At 36.1% G+C, this 22,948-nt stretch overlaps 1 protein-coding gene across 3 annotated transcripts in view; it reads right to left on the bottom strand.

The window, feature by feature from the left end:
* Window positions 1-6,353: 6,353 nt before the first annotated feature.
* Pik3c2g (phosphatidylinositol-4-phosphate 3-kinase catalytic subunit type 2 gamma) overlaps window positions 6,354-22,948 on the bottom strand; it is a 289,635-nt gene continuing 273,040 nt past the window's right edge. For all 3 annotated transcript variants that reach the window (XM_063237587.1, XM_063237588.1, XM_063237589.1), the window contains 2 exons: window positions 18,742-18,867; window positions 6,354-6,772 (listed from right to left, as the gene is read on the bottom strand). In XM_063237587.1, coding sequence (XP_063093657.1) covers window positions 6,620-6,772; window positions 18,742-18,867 — 279 coding nt within the window. In that variant the 3' untranslated portion in view covers window positions 6,354-6,619. The remainder of the gene's footprint in view (window positions 6,773-18,741; window positions 18,868-22,948) is intronic.

The following is a 22,948-nucleotide window of genomic DNA, read 5'->3' as shown; positions in this document are numbered from 1 at the left end:
AAACCCAAACAAAATGAAAAACTGCACTTTTGGTTGGCATCTTTACCCTAGGGCACACTTCTCAATTCATCCCTACATTTATTTCAGCAGCAAGACCATTGGCATGAAGTTCTTTACCTGAAGCTGTAGTTGATATTTCTGATTAATAAAAGTGATAAGACTTTCATCATATGATCTTCAAAACACTTTCTCTTCTTAGCCTTGAATTTTTGCAAGTTTAAACAACATTTTCTTTTGTTACAGTCTTTTTAAGAAAGATGGAAGGGAGGCCTCTTTTTCCTTTAATTGTTTCCACATAATTTTAGCTCATGTTAAGCTGGGTTCACAACTTTTCTTCAGTGTATTCTACTGATCTCTTAACTTTCATTTCTGTCAGGAAGATAAATTGTTTCTGGGACTTGAGTGCCTTTTTTCCCCTGTACTTTTTGCTTTCTGACCTAAACATTTGACCTTCTAGATTTCTACTTGCAAAATTTTATGATTTTGTTCCATATTGAGACAAAGTCAGTGACACATTCTTTTATCAAAAAAAAAAGGTCTTGATTTTCCCAGTTCTTTTGAGGATAGTCCCACTTAAATGACAGTATTCTTGTTATACTAACACATGATCAACACCAAGTCTACTCTCGTAATTATTCTGATTTCTTTTTTTATCCTCTCTTTCCTGCATTTTCACCCAATGAATCAATTCTTTAAATTTCCCAAATGTATTTCTGCTGCATCTTGCTGGTGGTGAATTTATTCCTGTGAAACTTACACAGTAGTTACTTGAGATCTTTATATCAGTCCTCCTTTAATTATCTCTCAAATCCAATCAGATTTTTTCAGCCACTTAGAACACCTGTCCCAGTTTTTAAGTTCTTACAGTATGCTGACACTGTAAGAGGGATCATTTTAGAATACTCTGATTCTGGATATCTTCAGGAAATTGTTATATCTGTTCTGCAAGGCTTTTACCTTTTTAACTGATAGATTTTTCTTAAGACACCACTCTCCCAGAATTGGCAAAAAAAAAAAGCTTTTGTCATCTTTTATTACCTTCTTCAAATGAAATTGAACTCAGATGTATTGCCTTTTAAAACATTATAATTCACCACATACTCATTATAGTTCTACTACTATTCAGTTTGACATCTATTTTATTTTCCTTCTTTTAGATAGTAAAAAATAAAATTACTTTTCAAGGTACTCCATTTCTTTCTTGATTTCGAGGAATCACAGAGTTAGGGGCTAACAGGTGCAGCCCTTTAAATTAGTTTCTAGGTTTTTGGACATGCAAGAATCACAGTCACTTATTTCTCCATCTCAGTCCAGAAAGAGGGCATAATGTCAGTAAAAACAAACAAACAAACAAACAAACAAAAAACCCCTTCAATAATTTAAATAAAACCAGCGCCCTTTCTAGAATTGCAGCCACAGTTTGAGTCTCTGAATTCTAGTAACCAGAGTTGCTTTAATTATCAGAGTCAGAGCCTGCTTAGCCTGTTGAAGTTGAGGTGGCTGGAGTCTGGCTGTACCATTCAAATTCACATCTTCACTTCCACACAGCATACACATACACACGAAGGAAGAGAATTAGTGAAGTATGTACAGTAGGCTTACATGCCTGTGGCTGGCGCTGAGAATTTAAAGCTATAACCTTATTAGAGTTTGTAATACACTTGAATCCCATCACATAAATTTGGCCTACTATGACTAGATTTGCCTGTGAAATTCATGACACTGAGAGGCATGGTGAACCTATGGCACATATTTGTGTTTTTTTTTTTTTTTTAAATCACTGATAGTGCTCAAAGGTTCACCATGCTTGGTACCACACCAGATCTTGTGCCAGGAAACACAATACACTTAATATTCTGATATTTATGTCACTATATAAGGATTAACTGTAGAAGTCACTAGAACTTCTACTGTATACTATCAAGTCTTTCCTTTTGGCCTTGATATGTATAAAAAAGCAATAGGGCCTCAATAATCCATTTCCTCTGGGAACTGAGTCTTGACTGATCCGTATTTACTGTGGATGGATCTTTCTGATCATAGCTATTTAGTTGTGTGATATCAGCACCATGCAATTATCTGTGACCTTGGTTTCTGTTAGTTTGTGCTTTTTTGATATCTCAGTTTTCTGTACAGGATTCTAGAGCGCTTTATGGAGAGTAAGGAGTCTTCATGTGTCTGCCCTTTACACCTACTTAATCTAAACTTTCTCACATTTCATTTGAATAGAAAAATTACGCTGCTATGAAAGTTTTAAATGTTACTCTCTAGAGACATAATAGTTCCTCCCTTCTCGACCTCATTATATTTCTTGTAAGGAGCAAATAAAGTTATAAAAAGAAAACTAAAGGAACTTTGAGACATTAAATGAATGTGAGTTAAGGTTAGGGAAACTTTGGGGTTTTTGTCACTTGTGTGTCATTCAATCATTTGTTTAAGTATTAGTACACACACACACACACACACACACACACACACTTATACACCCATGCACAATATGCCAGAATGGTGGGGCTGGAAAAAAGCAATGAATCCTAACTCAATGTGTTAGCTAAAGCTGCTTTAACAAAGCATCACATACCAATGGACAACATAAAACAGTTTCAGAGGCTGAGATCGAAGTATCACCCAGATAATCTCTGTTCTAAGTCTCTCTTCTAGTTTCAGGTAGTTAGTTGGCAATCTTGGGCATTCTGTAGCTGGTAGAGCCATTCTTTGCCTCTTCATATCCACATGGCAGTCTCCTGTTGTGCACATGTGGGTCCAAAGCACCCTCTTTTATAAGAATAGCACACACTGAGTTAGGGGCCCACTTTCTCTAACCGCTTCATTTTAATTACATCTGCGATGGTCCTAAGTCCTAATAAACTCATATTCTGAGGTACTTAAGAGTCAAGACTTCAACATATAAATTGGGAGGAATCAACTCATAATGTTCACAAACCATCTGCCAAAACTTAGATGCTACAGACAAAACCTATGAGTTGTTAAAAACAATGTTTTGTTTTCCTTTTTTGAGAAATATGTATTTCCTCTATAAACTCCTGAAACAAGGAGTTTTAATTTAGAACTCGTAGACTATCTGGGTATGGGAGAGTGGAAAGGGCTGACCTCATTCTTGAGCACCCCCCTCCATGCTCTGATGTTTCCTACCACTGCTGACTTTCTCTTGCACTCTGTGGATACCAACAAGCACATTCAAGCTACATCAGGGGGCCTTCCGCTGGTCATTTCAGGGTCTTCTCTTTGCTATCACTGGTGATGTATTCTGACTTCCTGGTTAGTGGACCTGGACAGAAGTCTGCAGAGGTTGGTTGGTCAGGGAATTCTGGGATCCTTAGATATTTAGCATGGTCTAGAATAAAGGTTGTGGGTGTAAGAATGATAGCTGGAAGCCTCAGGATTCTCTACTATGAGGGTACCCAAAAAGGCCTCATCTTTACTATACCTGAGGCTGCACTTTTGGGGAAAAAAAAAACTCAACAATTTTAGTGCTTATTGTCTAGTGATGGGGGGACAAAAACATAAATAAACAAAGAAAATTAGAAGTAAATATATAGATTGTTTAAAGTGACAAACATAAGAAAAACTTGACCAGAGTAGGAAGTATCTGGTGTATATACGGAGGACATGCAGTATTCTGGGTGAGCTTGAGAGACATGGGAACATCTGAGGAAGACCGCAGAGGTGTGAGGATTTGAGAAGTTGACATATGGTGGAAAAGCGCATTTTGAGAAGTTGCTGGCTGATCAAAAATCTCAAGAATGAAGCCTGCCTAGAATTTTCAGGGGATGGAAAAGAGGCCAGTATTTCCTGGATGCTCTGAGCATGTATATAATAAGAGTTAAAATCAGAGAGATAGCTGATGGGAGGTCAGATCACACAGGGCCTTTTAGGTTATTTTGAAAGCTTGGGCTTTTGCTCTGAAATTAGTTTCCCCTGTGGAGTTCTGAGTAGAAGACTGCATGATGATTTTAGTCGCTGTGATAGGAATAGACTATCATGAGTGTAGGAAAAACCTAGGAGAAACTAGGAGACTGTGTGGAAGATGATAACAGGAACTTGGACCAGAGGAACAGCAGGTAGAATGTGATACATGATTGAACTTGGGATATATTTTGAAGGTCAAGTCATTAAGAGTTCTTAATAGATTGAGTTACGTAAGTATATGGATATGCACAGAGGAGGAGGGGGAGAGAGAGAGATTAAGGATGACATCAAGTTTTTTCATTTTGCTCTTAATAACTGAAGGATGGATTTACTATTAAGTAAAAGGGAAAAGGCTGTGGATAAAACAGGCTTACAGGGAAATATCAAGAGTATAGTTTTGGAGACAATGATTTTGAGATATTTATTAGATATTCAAGGGGTATTCTGAGTAGGCCCTTGAATACTTAATCCTGGAATTTGGGAGAGATTCTGGGCTTAAGTTATAGAACTAGGAATCATGAGCATAAGTGATACTTAAAACCTTGAAGCTCGAAGGAATCATTAAGGAGATGAAAAGTGGTGGAGAGGATAAAGGATGGCTCCTTGAGCATCCAGCATTTCAAGGTGCAGAGAAAACTCAGGCAGAAGACTGAAAATATGACAAAGCATAGGAAGCTGTGGTGCTTGGAAGCCAAGCAGAAAATCGTGTTGTAGCTGGCAGAGTTATTGGTTGCGTTCCATATTATTGGTAGATAAGATCAGAATAGGACTGACTTTTGGATTTTGCTGTTCAAAGGTCAGTAGTGAATTGACAGAAGCAGTTTTGTTGGAGTGATGGGGGAACACCTGCTTGGATTGGGTTTGACAGGAAACTGGAGGAAACTGGAGAGAGGAGAGACAAACATTTGGAGTTGTGCTGCTCATTGGGTCAGTGTTAACAGGTCATCATGTGAAAGGGGAAGTTGGGTAATGGGAAATTTGTTCAATTCTGGGAGAAATAATAATGTGACTGTATAGTGAAGACAATTGTCTACTAGGCAGTAAGAATCAATGCTTTTTTTGGGGTAGAAAGGGAATTCAGTAGCAGTAATTCTGAGTGAGTCAGAGGAGGTGGCGTCAAATGTATATGCAGAAGGGCTGATTTTGGGCAGGAACATGGACAGTCAGTCCTCTGTGGTACTGAAGGTGGAGCATAGAATGCACTCCTTGGAGTTGGAAATAACAGTGGGAATCTGTGGAGGCTTTCTTTGACAGATATCCAAGGAAAGAACAATCATTAGCTTAGAGTGAGGATTAGGGTGGAGGTGGTGTGGTTTTAGCAGAGAGGAGAGGGTTCAATCATGGTCTAGCAGAAAGAGAGAGAAAATGGTACTGGAACCTGTATTTAGAACCATTCAGGGCGCTCTGGCATTTGATTATCACATGTTTCAGAAGAGATCTGGTTGGCCCAGAGCAGACATTGAAATACTGTTTGGTAAAAAAACTACAGACTTTTATATGATTATCTGGTTATGTAGATGACCTAGCAAAATAGCTTAATTCATTTTTTTATTTACATACAGTAAAATCTTAAACAGGCAAGTATTTAAAAATGTTAAGTAATTTGAATGGTCGGGATTTTTAAACATGTCCTGTTTGATTCTCTCAAAAAGTGAGCCTAGCATTTGGAGTTATACCTACTGTGCAGGTGGAAATCTGTACAACTGTTCATTCATGGGCTGGAGGCAGGTTGAGAGGTAGGGAAAGTACTTAATGTGCAAAGACAAAAAAAAGTTTTGATCAAAGGAGAGTGTTTTAGCAGTTTGAGATTACTGGAGCTCGGAAGTAATAAAGTTTAAATTGTGATCATGTCTTTAAGTAGGAGAAATCCAGTGTTAGGATTGATCAATATTTAAAAAAAAATTACTGTGCAAAGGAATTTCTTCTCAACAAGAAAATTTCAGAATTTCAGGCATTTATAATTTTTATTTTTTTTCCTTTCCACTTTCTCCTCTCTAGTGAGTTTGACTCCAGGGGCACTGTACCCCTGAGCTACCTCCATGTTTCTCCCCCTCTCTTTTTATTTTTAAATTTTGAGACAGGGTATCTCTAAGTTACTCAAGGCTGGCTCTGAACTTGATGAGATTCTGCTCTCTTCTGAGAACAGGATCTTTCTGAGTAGCTGGGATTACAGGTATGTGGCAAAGGGTCTGGCTTGGGTTTGCAATAGAAGGTAATTTTGCTGGAGTTTATCAATTTTGTCAGTAAATAGGGTTAGGAGTGAATATGTAGATAGTATATTCCTATTTTCATTCTAAATATCTATTACAGTTATATTTAGAACTTGAATTAATTGATTAGATTTATTGATGTGCTTCTCTTTCCTGGAAAATACATTAAAAATATTACTTTTAACTGTAGGCAAACAAGACAAAATGCGAGCATATATTTGATTTAAAAGATGCATTGAAATTGACTTTTCTGTTTTACATATTGAATTTTACATGAGGAGCATTCCATTTGAGGAGTAGAGAAAACAAGGGAAGAACAGATAGAGAATGAATAATTATAAAAGACTGATCCTGATTTCTTTTTTTTTTATGTCCTTAATACCCTATGCAACAAAGATGTCCTGCTTTTGTGATAGAGAAAACTAGAAGTGAAAAAAATACAAGTAGTTAATGAATAATGCATGTGCTCATTGCAGTGGTCAAATTATACTGTTTCCTAGTGGATACCATTTTTCTTCATTGAGCGGGACACTACAGAGCTGGATGTTAATTGCTCCCACAAAAACAGTTTTACTCTTCACAATAAGCATCAAGACATGTCCTTGGAGCTCTGTGACTTCATCATATACCACCTGAAAAAGAGAGAAAAATGAAATACAGATAGAGAACAAATGGTTATGAAATACAGTTATGACATGCTTAAATGTATCTTTCTTTTGAATACTGCTTTTAATAAAAAATGTAGCCACTAGTATCTCATACCCTAACATGGATAAATTAATGTTTGAATCTTTCATTTCTAATGCTAATTCCAAAAAGTAAAGTTCTATTAGTATAACAGTGTTTAATGACTGTTTCTCAAAGCATATTAGAGCCTGCTGATTCCATTAAAATTTACTCACTCCAAATTTAGTGAGACCATAAGTTATTTTCTAGGAACAAATTTAGAGGTACTTCACTATTTAACATTCTTGATTTACTGCATATCACTGGAAGTTGAACACCGTATTTCTATGTTAAGGCTAATAAGGAAGACAATTTCTATGATATTTTGGGTGCTACTTCAATGTAATCCAACAGTATTTTCTTGTCTATGGAGGAGAAATTGTCCTATAATTTCTTTTTTTTTTTTTTACTTAAAATTTCTTAATTTTTAATTAAGAAAGTACATGTTTATTCAATAAAATATGTATGAAAGAAAAAAAGAATAAGGAGGGAAAATTTGAATTTTCACCATTGGGAGATAATTACAGTTAATATTTTTGATATTCCTTCTGTTTTCTGTGTACAGTCACTTTTTAAGAATCTGACTTCCAGTTATATTATGTACGCAGTCTTGCATCTTGTTCTTTCTCATGTGATTCTTTTTGTAAAAAGGGGGCTCTATACAGCTGTGTTTTGTAATATCTAGAGAGTAAGTTACAAATATCACCAGGGGGCGTTTCTGGGGGTACACAGAAGCTGAAAATGTACTACAAAGACAGTACTTACCCATATGAAAGCGGGTGGGGGACTGAGTGGAAATTTGACATGGTTGCCAGGTAAACATGTTAAAACTTATTTAGAAAAGGAGTTCCACAAGATGCTACCAACTTGCTTTTTATAGGTACCTCACAAGATGGAAAGAAGCTTTCTCAATATCTGTAACCCAGATGCAGAGAGGGTCCCTGGGGGCTAAGTGGGTGGTCTCCTCCATAGGTGTGGATGTGGTGTCTGGACCTTTGCACAGCATGGGGTACCATTTCTGAATGTATTACCTTATCAGTGAAATTCAGTTCAAGATCGGTCTACCAGTCGCCCTGAAAATCATGCATTTATCAAACAAATCAGGACCCAGTCAAGGGATGTGAGATGCAACATAATGTCAGCCCAGGCTAAGCTGCTCCAAGACTTCCTATTGACTACCTCTCCTAGTACCTTGCTTTTATTCTTTTAGTTTTCTAGGATTGCTCATTCAAATTATTCACTCTCATTTATTGAGCTCACCTGTGATAATAAAAGATTTAAAGAATTACCCTATACAAAGCCCTTCGCCTCTAATTTGTCCTTTAACAGTGGCTGGATGTCTAAGGTTGCCTGGATAGGCAGGTCTCTTCTCTTTCATCACAGTAATCGCTGGAAATTTAAAATTGTTCTCCATTTCCTTTCCCTATAATTCTGTCAGCAGATGAACTCCTCTCTGGTTTTACAGAGAAAACAGATGAAGGAGCTCTCAAAATGTTACAGTGTCTGCAATACAAAAATGGAGTAACTAACTACAAGCTCCAGGCCTCTGGAAAATTCTGGCTCAAAGACTTTGTGAATTCTATGATCCTGAAAATAGAAGGTTTTAGAAAAATGTACCAGGAGTTTACATTTGCATGGATCTACTGTTATCTGTTTTCTTACTTGCATAGTGGTGATAATACTTATGTTTAGCATTGGGAGGAAAAGTAAACAAGAATAATGTAAGCTTTACTGCAAAGCCTGGACTCTATGTAACTCTGATAAATTACAAGTAAAATATTTTCATCAAACACATGAAAAGGGGAATTATTTCTTGGTATTTTGCATCAGCTTTTCCAGAAAAAATACTGATTCTCTTGCCTATTTAGCAAACTGAAAGTTGAAGAAATGACTTTAGAAATTAATTATCTTTTTGGTTAAGTTTTAAAAAGAATACTCACATTTGAACTTACAAAGTTTATATTACTTAATGGAGTTTTAAAACTATGCTTCATTATATAAAAGTTGTTTTCTTAAAACTGAGTTTTATAAACATGTAATTAGTGTACATCATGCATGATATACATCACTTTTAATTGCTTCATTGCATCCATAACATTTCTGTTTAAAAGACACTTTTTAAAAACCTGTGCAATGAATAATTACTAGGCAATGTAAGAGAGGTACACAGATAAATATATTCTTTGAGATGTTTTCACAAAATGATTTAATATACATTCTCCCTTCATATAAACAGAATCATAAATGAATTGTTATTTTAATTTCACTATAATAATTTTTATCTATAAGGATGAGCCAAGTCTTTACTACATTCTGACAAATACTTAATTTGTGGGTGTGGAATTATTATATACAGTAGAAAACCTGGAATATAATTGGTGTCTATTAATTTATAAACAAGCATTCACTGTACATTACTTGACACGAGGGGCTAATAAATAATTTTACGGTATACCTTCATGATTGCAGTGGGAGGACAATAAGACACACTGGTATGTTGAGTGCTGATTAGAAAGAATTTTGAGGTGGCAGGACGATAAAAGACAAGTGAAATCAGGAGGACACTGTGGGGAGAGATCATTTAGTATGGTAGAGCTCTATACAGATTTTGGGATTCGGCAATTCTAAGCTTGAAAGCAAGTTATGGGACCTCTGGGCCTCAGTATCTTCATTTACAAATATAGGCAGGTGTTACTTAATGATGGTATACGTTCTGAAAAACATGCCATCAGGCAATTTTGTTTTGTGAACCTCAAGTTGTGCAAACTAAGCTGGCTCTAATGCCAGCAGGTGATGCAATTTTAGGGAGGCACTGCCTCATATCCTTGACTGAAAGATTATTATGTGGTGCATGATGGTACAATGCTCATTATATTGTAAGGATCAAATGAAATGATGAACAGGTAAGAAGAGCTATTGCATGTTGAGTGCACTGTATGTCTAGTGTTGTGCCACACTCACTGCATAAAGTATTCTACAAGAGATTTTAAAACAGGTGAAGCGCTTAGGACACTCCTGCTCTGTCCTTTCTAAATTTTCTTTTCCAGTTTATAACAGGATAATATCTGAGAAAGGGATGCAACTTATCAAATACATTGACTCTAGGGCTTGCAGCCAGAAACCTCGCTCTTCTTAAGGCTGTTCTGGCAGCAACCTGAGCATCCTGTCCCCAGCCCCACATGCACTTTGAGCCCAGTCTTGCCTTCACTGGGATTTGCATGTAACAGAGTTTTTTAGAGAGACTGACCAAACCTGCTGAGACACATTCTGGGAAGTATCAAATAAAGGAGCTGGGCTGTGTACTAAAGCTTTATGTTTTGGAGAGTGTAGCCTCAGCTATTTGACATTGTCCCTGACTTGGCCTCTGTCATGTCTGAGTATGATGGGCCAAGGATAAAAATGGAAAGAACTATTTTCATGAAAACTTTGTAATATATTGGTATGCAATGTGATATCCCTTTAGTATTCATCTGAGAGATTTATATTAAAAGACAAAAAAGGAGGGTTTGGGCAGGTTGAGGAATCCCAGCTGTGGTGAGGCTGGTGTTGTGTGCAGAGGTGGAAGCAGGCAGACACTTAAAAGAGGGTGGCACTTGGTGGTGACTCTCTGGGCCCTCTAACAAGCGCAGGATTTACTAGCAAGGAAATCTAGTAAGGGGTCCTTGAAGACGCATAAAAGTAAGTTAAAGATTTGGCAGAACAATGGTCCCTATGTCACAAATGAGGGAAAATCAGATACAGAAGTGGTGTACTTTTTTGGCATTTCTTATAAATATTTTTGCTGTATGGTACAGACACAGCATAATGAGAGAAAAATGAGACTATCATGGCCTCTTTTTTCCTCATGGCTGTCCAAAATCAGCCAGCTCCCTTGCCAAACTCGTATATGTGATGATCTCTTGCTGTCTTGATGACTATCATTAAAATAGCCCCTTATGCACACATCATTTCACGTTTCTTTTGGACTAGATTATGCACAGATTGGAACTGGATATGCACCGAATCTGGTTTTTTCTTTTGTAGTAATTATATACAGGGCCAAAGTCTAAATAGTGTGTGTTTGAGTCACAATTATAGTTAAATTCTGAAAGCATGTAGTGATTTCTAACTAGTGAACTGTGCATGTCTGAAGATACAGAATTATTTCAAGATATCAGGAAATTATGCATGTAGCATTATAAAGTAATCTGCATGCATGCATTTTTACTGATGATTTTATTTAATTTTTTTATTTTAAAGAGAAAAAATAAAAATAATTATAAAAAAGTTTCAAAACATGTTAGTAGGAGAGTTACAATAATTAATACATTGCATATAGTTGTCTTTGTAGTAGGTATTCAGAGTATGACATATAGCCATGACAGCTCAGCCGGACAATATTAGCACAAATCTTCCTTTTCAATGAAGAGAAACTAGCTATATAATTATCTTAACTATGTTGTATATAAACATATTTTTTCTTTTTCCCTTTCTTCCTTGCCCTTTTCCTCCATCATAGTTCATCTTTTCTTTTAAACAGTGTCTTCCCAGTGGACAATGTCTATTGCACATTTTGGATCTTATTTGCTCATTCAGTTTCTCACACAAGTGAGACAACATGGTGTTTATACATATGAGTCTGATCTATTTCACTGAAGAGTGTGGTTTCTAGTTTCATCTATCTACCTATAAAAATTTCTAATTTATCCTCCTATATTGCTGAATAGTAATCCATTCTTTGATTGATAGTCATTTGGTTTAATGGTCAAGATTTAGCTATTACAAATTGTTCTTCTGGGAAGACACTCAGGAGGCAATAGCAGGGTTGAGTGGGACCTCTACTGCTAGTTTTTAAAGGAATTTCTACAATGATTTCCATAGTGATTGCATCAGTCTACACTCCCACTAACAGTAGAGAAGGGTTTCTTTGCCCCACAGACCTACCAGCCTTTGTTATCAGTTGATTTTTTGATGATAGCCGTTCTTCCTGGGGTTAGATGGAATTTCAGTGTTGTTTTAGTTTGCATTTTTTGAATGACCAATTATGTTGAACATTTTTTCATGTATTTATTTGTCATTTATATTTCTTCACCTGAGAAATGCACATTTTCCCCAGATACCCATTTCTGAATTGAGTCTTTGCATTTGAGGGGTCTGAGTTTTTTCAATTCTTTATATGTTCTAGATAGAAGTCTTTTGCCTGTGGGACAGCTGGCTATAATTTTTCCCACTCTGGGAGTTGTCTTTTTACTCTGTTGGTAATTTCTTTTGTTATGCAAATCTTTAAATAAGGTGAGATTCCATTTCTTGATTCTTTGTAATATATTCCTTGTAATCTGGATTTGTTCATGAAGTCTCTGTTTACACCTGTGTCTTTGAGATTTCTGTTCTTTCTTCCTGTAAATTTAGTGATTCTGTTTTAATATTTAGATCTTTGATACATTTTGACTTTAGTTTAGTGCATGGTGACAGGCATTGGTCTAATTTTAGTCTTTGGCATGTGGAAAGCCAGTTTTTCCAGCACCATTTATTAAAGAGACTATCTTTCTTCCAGGGAACGTGTATAGCCCCTTTGTCAAAGGTAAAGTGGCTGAGTGTGTTAGGGGTTGTGTCTGCATCTTTTATTCTAATCCATGAATCCTCATGCCTGTCTTTTTTCCCCAATACCATGCTGTTTTTATCACAGTAGCTTTGTAGAATAATTTCAGGTCTGGGGCTGTGATGCACTCTGATTTGCCTTTGCTGCTCAGACTTGCTTTCGCTATTTTAGGTCTCTTGGTTTCAGATGAATTTTAGGAATTTTTTTCTCTAGATCTGTGAGGTATGATGATGACATTTTGATTGGGGTTGCATTAAATCTGTACAGAAGTTTTGGGAGTATGACCATTTTCACTATGTTGATTCTTCCTCTCAAAGAGCAAGAGATATTTTTCCATTTTCTGATATTCTTTTTTATTTTTTAGGATAGTGTAATTTTCACTGTACAGATCTTTTACATCCTGTGTTAGACTGATTCCTAAGTATTTCAGTTTTTAAGATATTATTGCGAAGGGTGTGTTTTCCCTAATTTCTCTCTTTCTCTGTGAGTTTGTTGTTCATGTACAGGAATGCTATTGGTTTTTGAGTGTCGACTTTGTATCCCACTACACGACTGAATTCAAATATTAAATCTACAAGGTATGCAGAGTTTTTGAGGTCTTCTATGCAGAGCATCATATTATCTGCAAACAATGAATTTAACTCTTTCTTTTACTATATTTATTCCTTTTTATTTTTTTCTCTTGTGTAATTGTTCTGGATAACATTTTTAGAACTGTACTGAATAGGAATGTTGATAATGGACATCCTTATCTGATTCCTAATTTTACAGTGAACGCTTTCAATTTTGGATCACTTAATATGATGTTAGCTATTGGTTTATAATTGATGACTTTTATAAAATTGAGACAAAGACCATCTATTCCAAATATCTGGAGTTTTAAAAAAATCATGAATGGATGCTGGACTTTGTCAAGAATTTTTTTGCATCATCTTTTGAGACGATCATATGATTTTTGTATCTGGTTCTCTTAATATTACAATTACATATTTATTTATTTATTTTGGTACCAGGAGTCAAAATCACAGCTTTGCGCTTGCTAGGCAAGTGTGTGCCATTAAGCTGCATCCCTAGTCCCTGTATTACATTTATTGACTTGTATATATTGAACTATCCCTGCATCAATGGAATGAATTATACTTGGTCATGATGTATAATCTCCATGATAATTTGCTGCATCCTATTTGCCAGTATACTATTAAGGATTTTTGCATCTATGTTCATTAGGGAGACTGGCCTATAGCTTTCCTGTTTAGTTGCATTCTTTTCCTGTTTTGGAATCAGGGTAATACTTGCTTTCAGGAATTATTTTGGAAATACTGCTTCTCTCTCAATTTCTTTAAAAAGTTTAAGCATTAGTTGTATTAGTTATTTTCAAATTTTATTGTAGAATTTAACAGTGTATCTGTGAAGATCTGTAATTTTTTTTTGTTGGTAAGTTTTAGATTACATTTTCAGTTCCATTGTTTGAGATTGGATTATTTAGAATTGACATAACTTCTTGAGTTAGTTTTGACAGTTCTATTGTGTCCTGAAATCTGTCCATTTTCTCTGTTTTCTATCTTATTAGAATATAGGTCCTCATAGTAAGTATTGATGATCTTCTGTATTTCTGTGAGATCTGTTGTGATTTCCCCTTTTGCACTCCTAATTGCTTGAAATTGCGTGTTTTATTACCTCTATTTTTGTTACGTTAACTAATGATTTATCTATTTTATTTATTATTTCAAAGAGCCAACTATCTGATTCAATGATTCTTTGTATTGTTTTTTAGTTTCTTGAATTAATTTCTGCCGTTTATAATTTCTTCCCTCAAACCAGTTTTGGGTTTGATTTTTTCTTCTTCTTTCTAGAAGTTTGAGGTTCATATTAGGTTATTTATTTGAGTTCATTCTGTTTTTCTGATGTGTGAGCTCACAGTTATAAATTTCCCTCATAGGACTACTTTCATTTCATCCCATGAATTTTGGTATATTGTATCAGTATTATTGTTTAATCTTATATACTGTTTAAGCTCATCTTTAATTTTTTCTGTGACTCATTGGTTGTCAGAAAGGTGTTTAAAATCTGTGTGTTAATGTAGCTTTTGTGATTTATTTTTTGTTGTTTTCCAGTTTCATTGTTGTATGAGCAGATAGTATGGGATAATTTCAATTTCTCTACCTTTACTTATATGTGTTTTGTCAGCTAATATATGGTCTATTTTGCAGAATGTTCCACGTGCAGCTAAGAAGAATGTATATTCTGATGTTTTAGGGTGGAAAGCTCTGTAGACATCTACCAAGTCCATTTGGTCACAGGCTTGGTTTAATTCTAGTATTTTTTGTCGATATTTTGTCTAGTTGATCTATCTATTTGTGAGAGTAGGGTATTAAGGTAGCCACTTCAATTGTATTAGTGATCATTTGGTTTTTCCTGTATGTTAATGTTTGTTTTATGCAGTTCAATGAACCTACATTTGGTGCACAAATATTTTTGATTGTTACATCTTCTTGGAATTTTCTCTTAATAAATGTTTAGAGATCTTTATCTCTTTTGATGAATTTTGTCTTAAAGTTTGCATTGTCTGCAAATAGAATAGCTACTCCTTATTACTGCTTTCATAGTACACAAAAAAGTTGAAGTAAGTTGAATGTAAGTTTAGTTAAATCATCCCAAGTGTCTACTGGCTTTTTTATTATGTGCTTTCTTAGATTTCAAATACTACATATAGTATGAATCAGAAAAGTTTCTTGACAATAGGATATCAAGTCTCATATTCAAAGAGCACAGAAAGCAGTAAGTAATATACTGTTGGAAAGTGAATATCTCTAACTATTGACATTATAAAATATGACAAAATTTCAAAATATTGTGCCCATTAATTTAGAGTATGTGTCTGTATATATAAATGTATTTACATTTTATATGCAGTTACATTTTATACACACAGTGTTACTGACGAAACTGCTGAAAATATTTATTCACACCCTTTGAGAAGTAGCTAAGTGTTAAAGACACTAGAAAAAAAGAGACATTTTTCCCTTCCTCAAGAAGTGTATAATACACTAGGAGAAAAATTGTTCACAAACCAAAATAAAGTTTATAAATGTGAGGTAAGAGCTGGGGCAGTGAGACTATTCACAGAGCCCAGTGCAAGGTAGGATTCAAGGAGGCAGAGATGGGAGGCGTGGCAAGGGCACCCGTGAAGCCCAGCACTGAGGCCACACAGTCAGCTTGCAGGGACTGATGAGCTGCCCAATGTGATTCAAGAAATGAGCAATTATGGGCGGCAAAAGAGTGTGGACACACAAATGTTCCTGTGTGGCTTTTGGCAAAGGTGCCAAAGAAATTTGATCCAAGAAGAGGATGTGTTTTTTAATGAATAGTGCCAAAGTGATTGCCTTTGTATGGAGTTGGAGGGGAAGGGCAGGACCCTTGAATTAAATCTCATACTTTATTAAAAAATTAAAAGTAGATAATATGATTATATAGAAAATGGAAAGCTATAAAATTTACAATGAAAAATATAAATAAAAGTCCTTAGGTCTTGGTGCCTAGCAGAATTTTTAGATTTGACAGCATAAAAGAAAAAATGGTAGGCCAGACTTCATGACAGTTAAAATCTTTCACTTTAAAAAAAAAAGCCTATGAAGAGGATAAGAAGGCAAACTCTAGGTGGAGAGAAAATATTTGTAGACCACATAGCTCACAAAGACCTAGCATTAGCTCAGTGGCTCAAGAGCTTACCTGCAAGCACAAGGTTGTGAGTTTGATCCCTAGTACAAAAAACAAAAACAAAAAACAACAACAACAAGAAGAAAAAAAACTCTCAAACGTCAGGAGTAAAAATGCAAATATTTTAGTTAGAAAATGATTATAGACATGGTAATATTTTCTCAAAGAAAATGTACAGAAAAGAAAAATTATATATTCCTAAAGAAAATCTAAGCCCATGAATGGAAGTTCTACATCATTAGTCATTAGGTACATTTTAATTAAAACCACAAGGAGATACTGCACTGCACTTATCAAGAGGACTAAGATAAAATGTAGCATGAGCAGTGGAAAGAAGGCTAAGAGGATGGATCCTTCATACGCGGACTATGGTATAGTAGTTTCCCTCTATGCTGTGGAGACACTTTCCAGGACCTTCCATGGAGGCTGAAACCACAGATTGTAGTGAATCCTACATTTTTCCCTGATCACACATCCTTATGCTAAAGTTTAATTTATACATTAGGTGTGATAATAGAGTAACAATAGTTAACACTTATAAAATAGAGCACATAACATTATATTATACCAAAACTTATGTGAATAGTGAATTCTCTCTCTCTCTCTCTGTCTGTCTCTCTCTGTGTGTGTCTCTCTCTCCCTTGTGATAATATAGGACAGTTAACAGTAACACTTTATAGCATTTCTTTTGGCATATCCAAATGGCATCATTATATGTTTGCTTTAGAAGCCATTATTAATTAAAATAAAGATTTCCTGAGCACTTTGGTACAGTGACAGAATCAAAGATAATCAAGAAGTCTACTAAGTGATGATGGGCAGGTAAATTCACTGAGCACGGCTGTCCTGGACACAGGGATGGTTCCTGAGTCATGTGAGCGGAGTGTGATGCTGTGAGATTTCATCACACATTCATTCCAGAATGGCATGGAATTTAGAGCACATGAATTGCTTTTATTGGGAATCTTCCACTTAATAATTTTAGACCATAACTAACTGAAACTGCAGAAAGAGAAATTGAGAAATCTATACAAGCTCTCCATCATTGGGAGATACCTTTGATGTGCCAAAGAGAAGAGGAAAGTTTGGCCTTAAAGTGCTTAGGAGACATTAAACGAAGCTCTCCAGGTATCAGAAAGATGTACAGATCAAAAGCTCGAGATGGAAGCCAGGGCTTGAGGACTTAATTCAGATATAACTTACATAGAGATGATAAAATTTATAAAAACACTAGATAATTGTGAGAGCATTGAGAGCTGTCCATTGGTACCCAGGTTTCCACAAGGATGTCCGCATCCAAGGATGCTCAAGCTTTTTATATAAAATACACAATATTTGCATACTACTTATGCATATCCTCCTGTATGTGTTAAATCATCTCCAGACTACTTATAATACCTAGTACAGTGTGATTTCTGTGTAAATAGTTACTGCAATACATTGTTTAGGGAATAGTGATAGAGAAAAGTCTATACTAGTAAAGGCACAAATTTTTTCCCTATTTTTTGATTTGTAGGTGGTTTAATCCTGGTGTGCAGAATGTGTAGCTAGAGAAAGCCCTACTGTGCATGAAGAGGAGGAGGGAATGGATTTTGGAACCCAGTGGGGGGGGAGAGAGACAGAGAGAGAGAGAGAGAGAGAGAGAGAGAGAGAGAGAGAGAGAGAGAGAGAGAGAGAGAATATTCAAGAATAACATGCAGCGGGTAGATCAATTGTGCTGCTGTGCCCTGGTTAGGTGAGGACAGCCTGGAGGCTTATTGAGTTTAGTAATTAGGACTGTATTGATGCCACTAGAATAGAGCACTAAAAATAAATGTCAGAATCCACATTTGCAAAGGATTCAAGGCTAAATGGGAAGTAACGAGGTGAAAGGAAGAAATGACAATTTTGCAAAACTTGGGGGGTAATTGGGAGGGAAAAGAAAATTCTGTAGAAATCCTAAGGTAAAGACAGTTTTGTGTTTTAAAGACTGCTGATTGAAACATCTGAGTATGCTTTCAGTGAGACCGCTGGAAGAAAGAGTGAGTAATCAACTGTGGAAAGTAAAGAAAATACAGAAAAGGGTGAACTTAAGAGAATAAATGGAGGGGTTTGCCTCAGAAGTCAGGAGGGTACATTCCAACTACATGCTACAAATGAATGACAGAACTATTTATAGCATACATTAACTGACATTTGCATTTCACTTGTGTTTTCAGTTTCAAAAGTGATTTTGTGAGATTTACTGTTATATATCGGGTAGTTTAGGATAAAATTACTAGATAAGGAAACTCAAGTAAAGGAAATGAAGGTTAGAGAATACAAGATAAAGCTGGAGACCAAGTTAGTATGCAGAACAAGTCTGGCTTTTGCAGAAGGTTCAGCACAACTTGAAAACTGGTCCACGAGAGTTTTGAAAGCAGTAGTTCTTAGTTCCTCAGCATCTGGGACAGTGATCAGCATCCCGAGACTATTTTGGGAAATATACTTCCTTTATGGACTAATGCTGTCTATTACTGCAAATTTTCCATATTCAGTTGTTAAGCTAAAAAATGGTAAGGAAAATACAGAATGACCGGACAGGAGATGAATCATACTTACAATTTCATTGTAAGTGGGGTCAGTACATTTTGGAACAGATTTTGTTTTCCTCCTATGAACTTCACTGGGATATGGTAAAAGATAAAATTCAACATGTGCACTGGGCGCAGAGCCATCTGGGAGATGCTACAAAGGAAAATGGTTATAAATATTAATGTGTGTTGCTATCAAAAAACCCAAATACATAGCTACTAAATATCCAGACCAAAGGCAGGATAAGGATTTATTATAGTCATTTCTTTTATCAGAAAATAAGAGAAAAAGCAAAAGAAGTACATCACTGCTCAAAAATAATCTTACCTGCAATTCAAGAGACAAAACTTGTTCATTTAAATTAAGTGTCACGTCAGAGAGGTATGTTTAAAAGTCCATTAAATATAATGTACTTTAATTTTTTACAGTAAAGTGTAAATTTGCATGCTTCACGGCTATGGTCAAAAAGTGACTATTATCTTCAAGCAGAAGCTGGAATTAAATATCTAAGGAGACAATACAGCACTTGAAAACCAAAAAAAAAAAATATGTTTAACACATCTGTGATGTGTAACATTCAGTGATATCTGTGCTAACATCATATAATATCACATCTTAATGCAATTTTATGAAAAGTTTTTAGATCCACAACTTTAATATAACATTTTAAAATATCTACAATAATTTTCTTACCTACCACTTTAATACTCTTATACCTAATATTTTCAAATATCTACAATAACTTTCTCATCTAAATTACTTTAAAAGAAATGGGAACACCTCTTTCAAATTGTTTTCTATGACGTTCCAAATTTGCTCAAGTTGCTGTCTGTCGAGTGAGGCAGGTGGGGGGCTCTCTGGACCTCCTTCCATCTTCCCTGTTTCCCCACCTTCCTTTTCCATCTTTCCCTCAGCTCTATCACTGTTACTTCCATTTCTTCATATAGCATTTGAAGAATGAGTCCACTTCCTCAAAACATTGAAAACTGTGATCTTTGAAAGTAGTAGATCCTACCTTTATAATCTTTGCCCAGTGGAGAGTAAATGACCCTAAATCTCTGAATACCTAGTTTGACAACATGAGAAATGCTCATGGAATTTACATTTATAAAGAATGACAAAGTCCATAATTGGGCAATTGATGGCTTATTTTGTTTTCTACACTTTATTAAATCTAATTTTCAACAAATATCTCTATGTTCTGAAATACATTATCTGCACCTTCATTAACTTTAGTTTTATATCTTTCTTTGGGATTCAAGAAAGGATATTGGAAAGCAATATATATATATATATATATATATATATATATATACTATATATATAGTACATATGTATATCACTTTTATTCAGTTGAAATCCATCAATAGCATAATTTTCAGTGAATAAAAATGACTATTTAAAAGCATGGATTTTTTTTGACAAAGAGGATTTTTGTTCTGTGTTTGTCTACTGTGGACCTTGTGTGTACCATACCTTTAATCTCTTTATGCTTTAACTTAGTGTTGAATTCATATTTCTGGAAATGGGCTTTCTGATTGCAAATCTGGGCTGTTAAATTTGACAGGTACATGGATTTAGGCAGGTGCAAAGGTTAATTTTGTGTGTCAGTGTGACTGAATTATGGGATGGCCCGACGTCTCATTAAACATTGTCTCCAGGACTGTCTGTGAGGATGCTGTGTGGCTGAATGGCTAAATATATACCTAAATATTTCCATGAGTGCCATGCAGAGCTGAGAATGCTTAAGATCATATGCATCATCTCACCCTGTCACTGGTAGAATTACATTTACACCAATCTCACCAGGTGTCTGCTGTTACAGTGAGCGTATCTTCAGAGAAAAGACTGCGATCTCAAAATTTGGGATGAGAACTTATGGGGAGATCTGGTGAAAGTAGGAACATGGAGTTCCTAAATTCTGATGATTCTCCTTTGCCAGTGGAAGTGGCCTTTCTATTGGCTTTGTACCCCTGTCTGAAAGAATTAATCTTACACCATCTGTGGAAATGGAAAGGACTTCACCTAAGGCAGGTGTCATGCAAGACATAACTGATTTTCTTCCTATTCTACCCAGTACTCTTTGCTTCGGGAACTATAAATGGAATCAAGTCCCAGGAGATTCACAAACACATGATTCAAACTGTGGTCCATAGATGAGTGTTATGTATCAAAAGAAATGCTTGAGTTTTCCAGTTTTCACAGACTGAAAAGCTGGGTGACCTGTGTGTCAATAGAGTGTGACATAATGGCATAAGGAATTAATAATTATATTTTCCTGATTACTTTTCTCCTGTTGCTGGGACAAAATCCCAAAACTTGAAATGAAAGAGGAAAGGTTTATTTAGCTCACAGTTTGCGAAGGTTTCAGTCCATAATCAGTTGGCTTCAAGGCAGGGTGGCATGGTACATGGGCAACAGTTCAAGTTGGCAGAAGACAGTGACATAAAAATGACTATTCAAAGCAAAGCAAAAGGAGAAAGAAGAAATCTCTTTTCCTCCCTTATATTGTACACAGACAACCTTCAACCCCCAGCAAGTGCAGCACTCACAAAATCTCCTTGCCCTCCTCTTACACAGGATGAGGATGTTTACAAAGTAAGAACCCTAGCTACTTACTGAATCACTTAAACTTCTAAACGTCTCAAGCTGTCACATTTATCAAACATAACATACAACAAGTTGAACTTTTTTGTCATGTTCCTGCAGTATAGGTTCCTAGGATTTTAGAGCAAACCCTTGTCATCATACTCTTTCTGTGAAATGGTCCTTGACCTACTATTAGGTCTTAGTAGGGATCAAATACTCAACCATGGGCCACAATAGTGATATATTCTCTGATTTGTCCATCATGAACTGGGTGTTATCAGACCCTCAAAGCCATAAAGTTGAATGTGTTATCGTCAAATGCAAGTGACATATACATGTCCAGGATTGAGCAGACCCTGATCACACAAGAAATTACATGAAGTGCTCCCAATGACCACAAATTCCATTTCTGATACTCTTTCTTCTTTGTCTCTGCCTGCACCTATAGCTTCCTGGACAGTTTGCCATGATTTCTTTTTTAAGTTGAAGACTAAACCCAAGGCATTGTGCACATTATAGCTAACTTCCCCAATTCCCTTTGATTGGTGACAGAAGAAGAGATGATCCAGGCCTGATTTACAGATGGCTCTGGACCATGTGCAGGGTCCACCTGAAAATGGACAGCTGCACACTATGTCTCTATTCTGGGACATTCCTGGAGAACAGTGGTTTGGGAAGTTCTCCCAGTGGGCAGAGTGTCAAGCAAAGCACCTGTGAGTCTACTTTTCTTGGATAGAGAAATGACCAGATGTGTTTATATACTGATTTACAGGCTATAGTCAATGGTTTGTCTGCACAGTTAGGGACTTGGAAAGAACACAGCTGAAAAAATTACTGATATAGAAATCTGCAGGAGAGATATATGGCTACAGGTCCTGCATTGGAATAACAATGTAAAGATATTTGTGTCCCATGTGAATGCTTATCAAAGGGTGAGCTCAGCAGAGAATGATTTTAATTAGGAAGTATATAGAATGACCTATTCTGGAGACACCATTCAGTGCCTTTTCCAGCTACCTCTATCATTGCTTTAATAGTGCACCCATAAATGAAATGGTCATAGTGGTAGGGATGAAAATGTTTCATGGAGTTGGCAACCTGGATTCAACTTGCCAAGCTCTCCAGTCCACTGCTAAGTGTGTTATATACTGAAGAAAGAGACTGACAAGAAATCCCAAATTTGGCACCATTTTTGAGCCAGGAAGTTATATGGTGGTAGGTTGATTACATTGGTACTCTTCCACCATGAAATGGTAACATTTTGTTCTTACTAGAACAGAGATTCTGAATATAGACTTGCCTTCTCTGTATGCCATGATTGTGCCATAACTACCACCCGTCCGTGGACTTACAGAATGCTTTATCTACCATTTGTCTACCACACAGCAGTGTTTCTGATCCAGCAACTCACTTCACATCAAAAGAACCAGGGAGCCCTGTTTCATGACATTCACTGGTGTCACCATGTTCCCCACCATCTTGAAACACCTGGCTCCTAGCCAATGATGCAACAATCTTTTAAGTACTCAGAGTGCCAGAAAGGTGGTGATAACTTGTAAATCTGGAAAAAGCTTCTCGTGAGGTTCATATAAGCTCTGAAGAGCATTCCCCCTATAAAGATACTCCTCTTATGGGCAGGATTCTT

Source organism: Cavia porcellus, unplaced genomic scaffold (genome assembly GCF_034190915.1).
Source record: "Cavia porcellus strain 051 isolate PalLab524CR breed Dunkin Hartley unplaced genomic scaffold, mCavPor4.1 scaffold_27, whole genome shotgun sequence".
NCBI classification, from domain to species: Eukaryota; Metazoa; Chordata; class Mammalia; order Rodentia; family Caviidae; genus Cavia; species Cavia porcellus.
The sequence above is the reverse complement of the archived record's forward strand: the minus strand, read 5'-3'. Positions and strand labels throughout refer to the sequence as shown.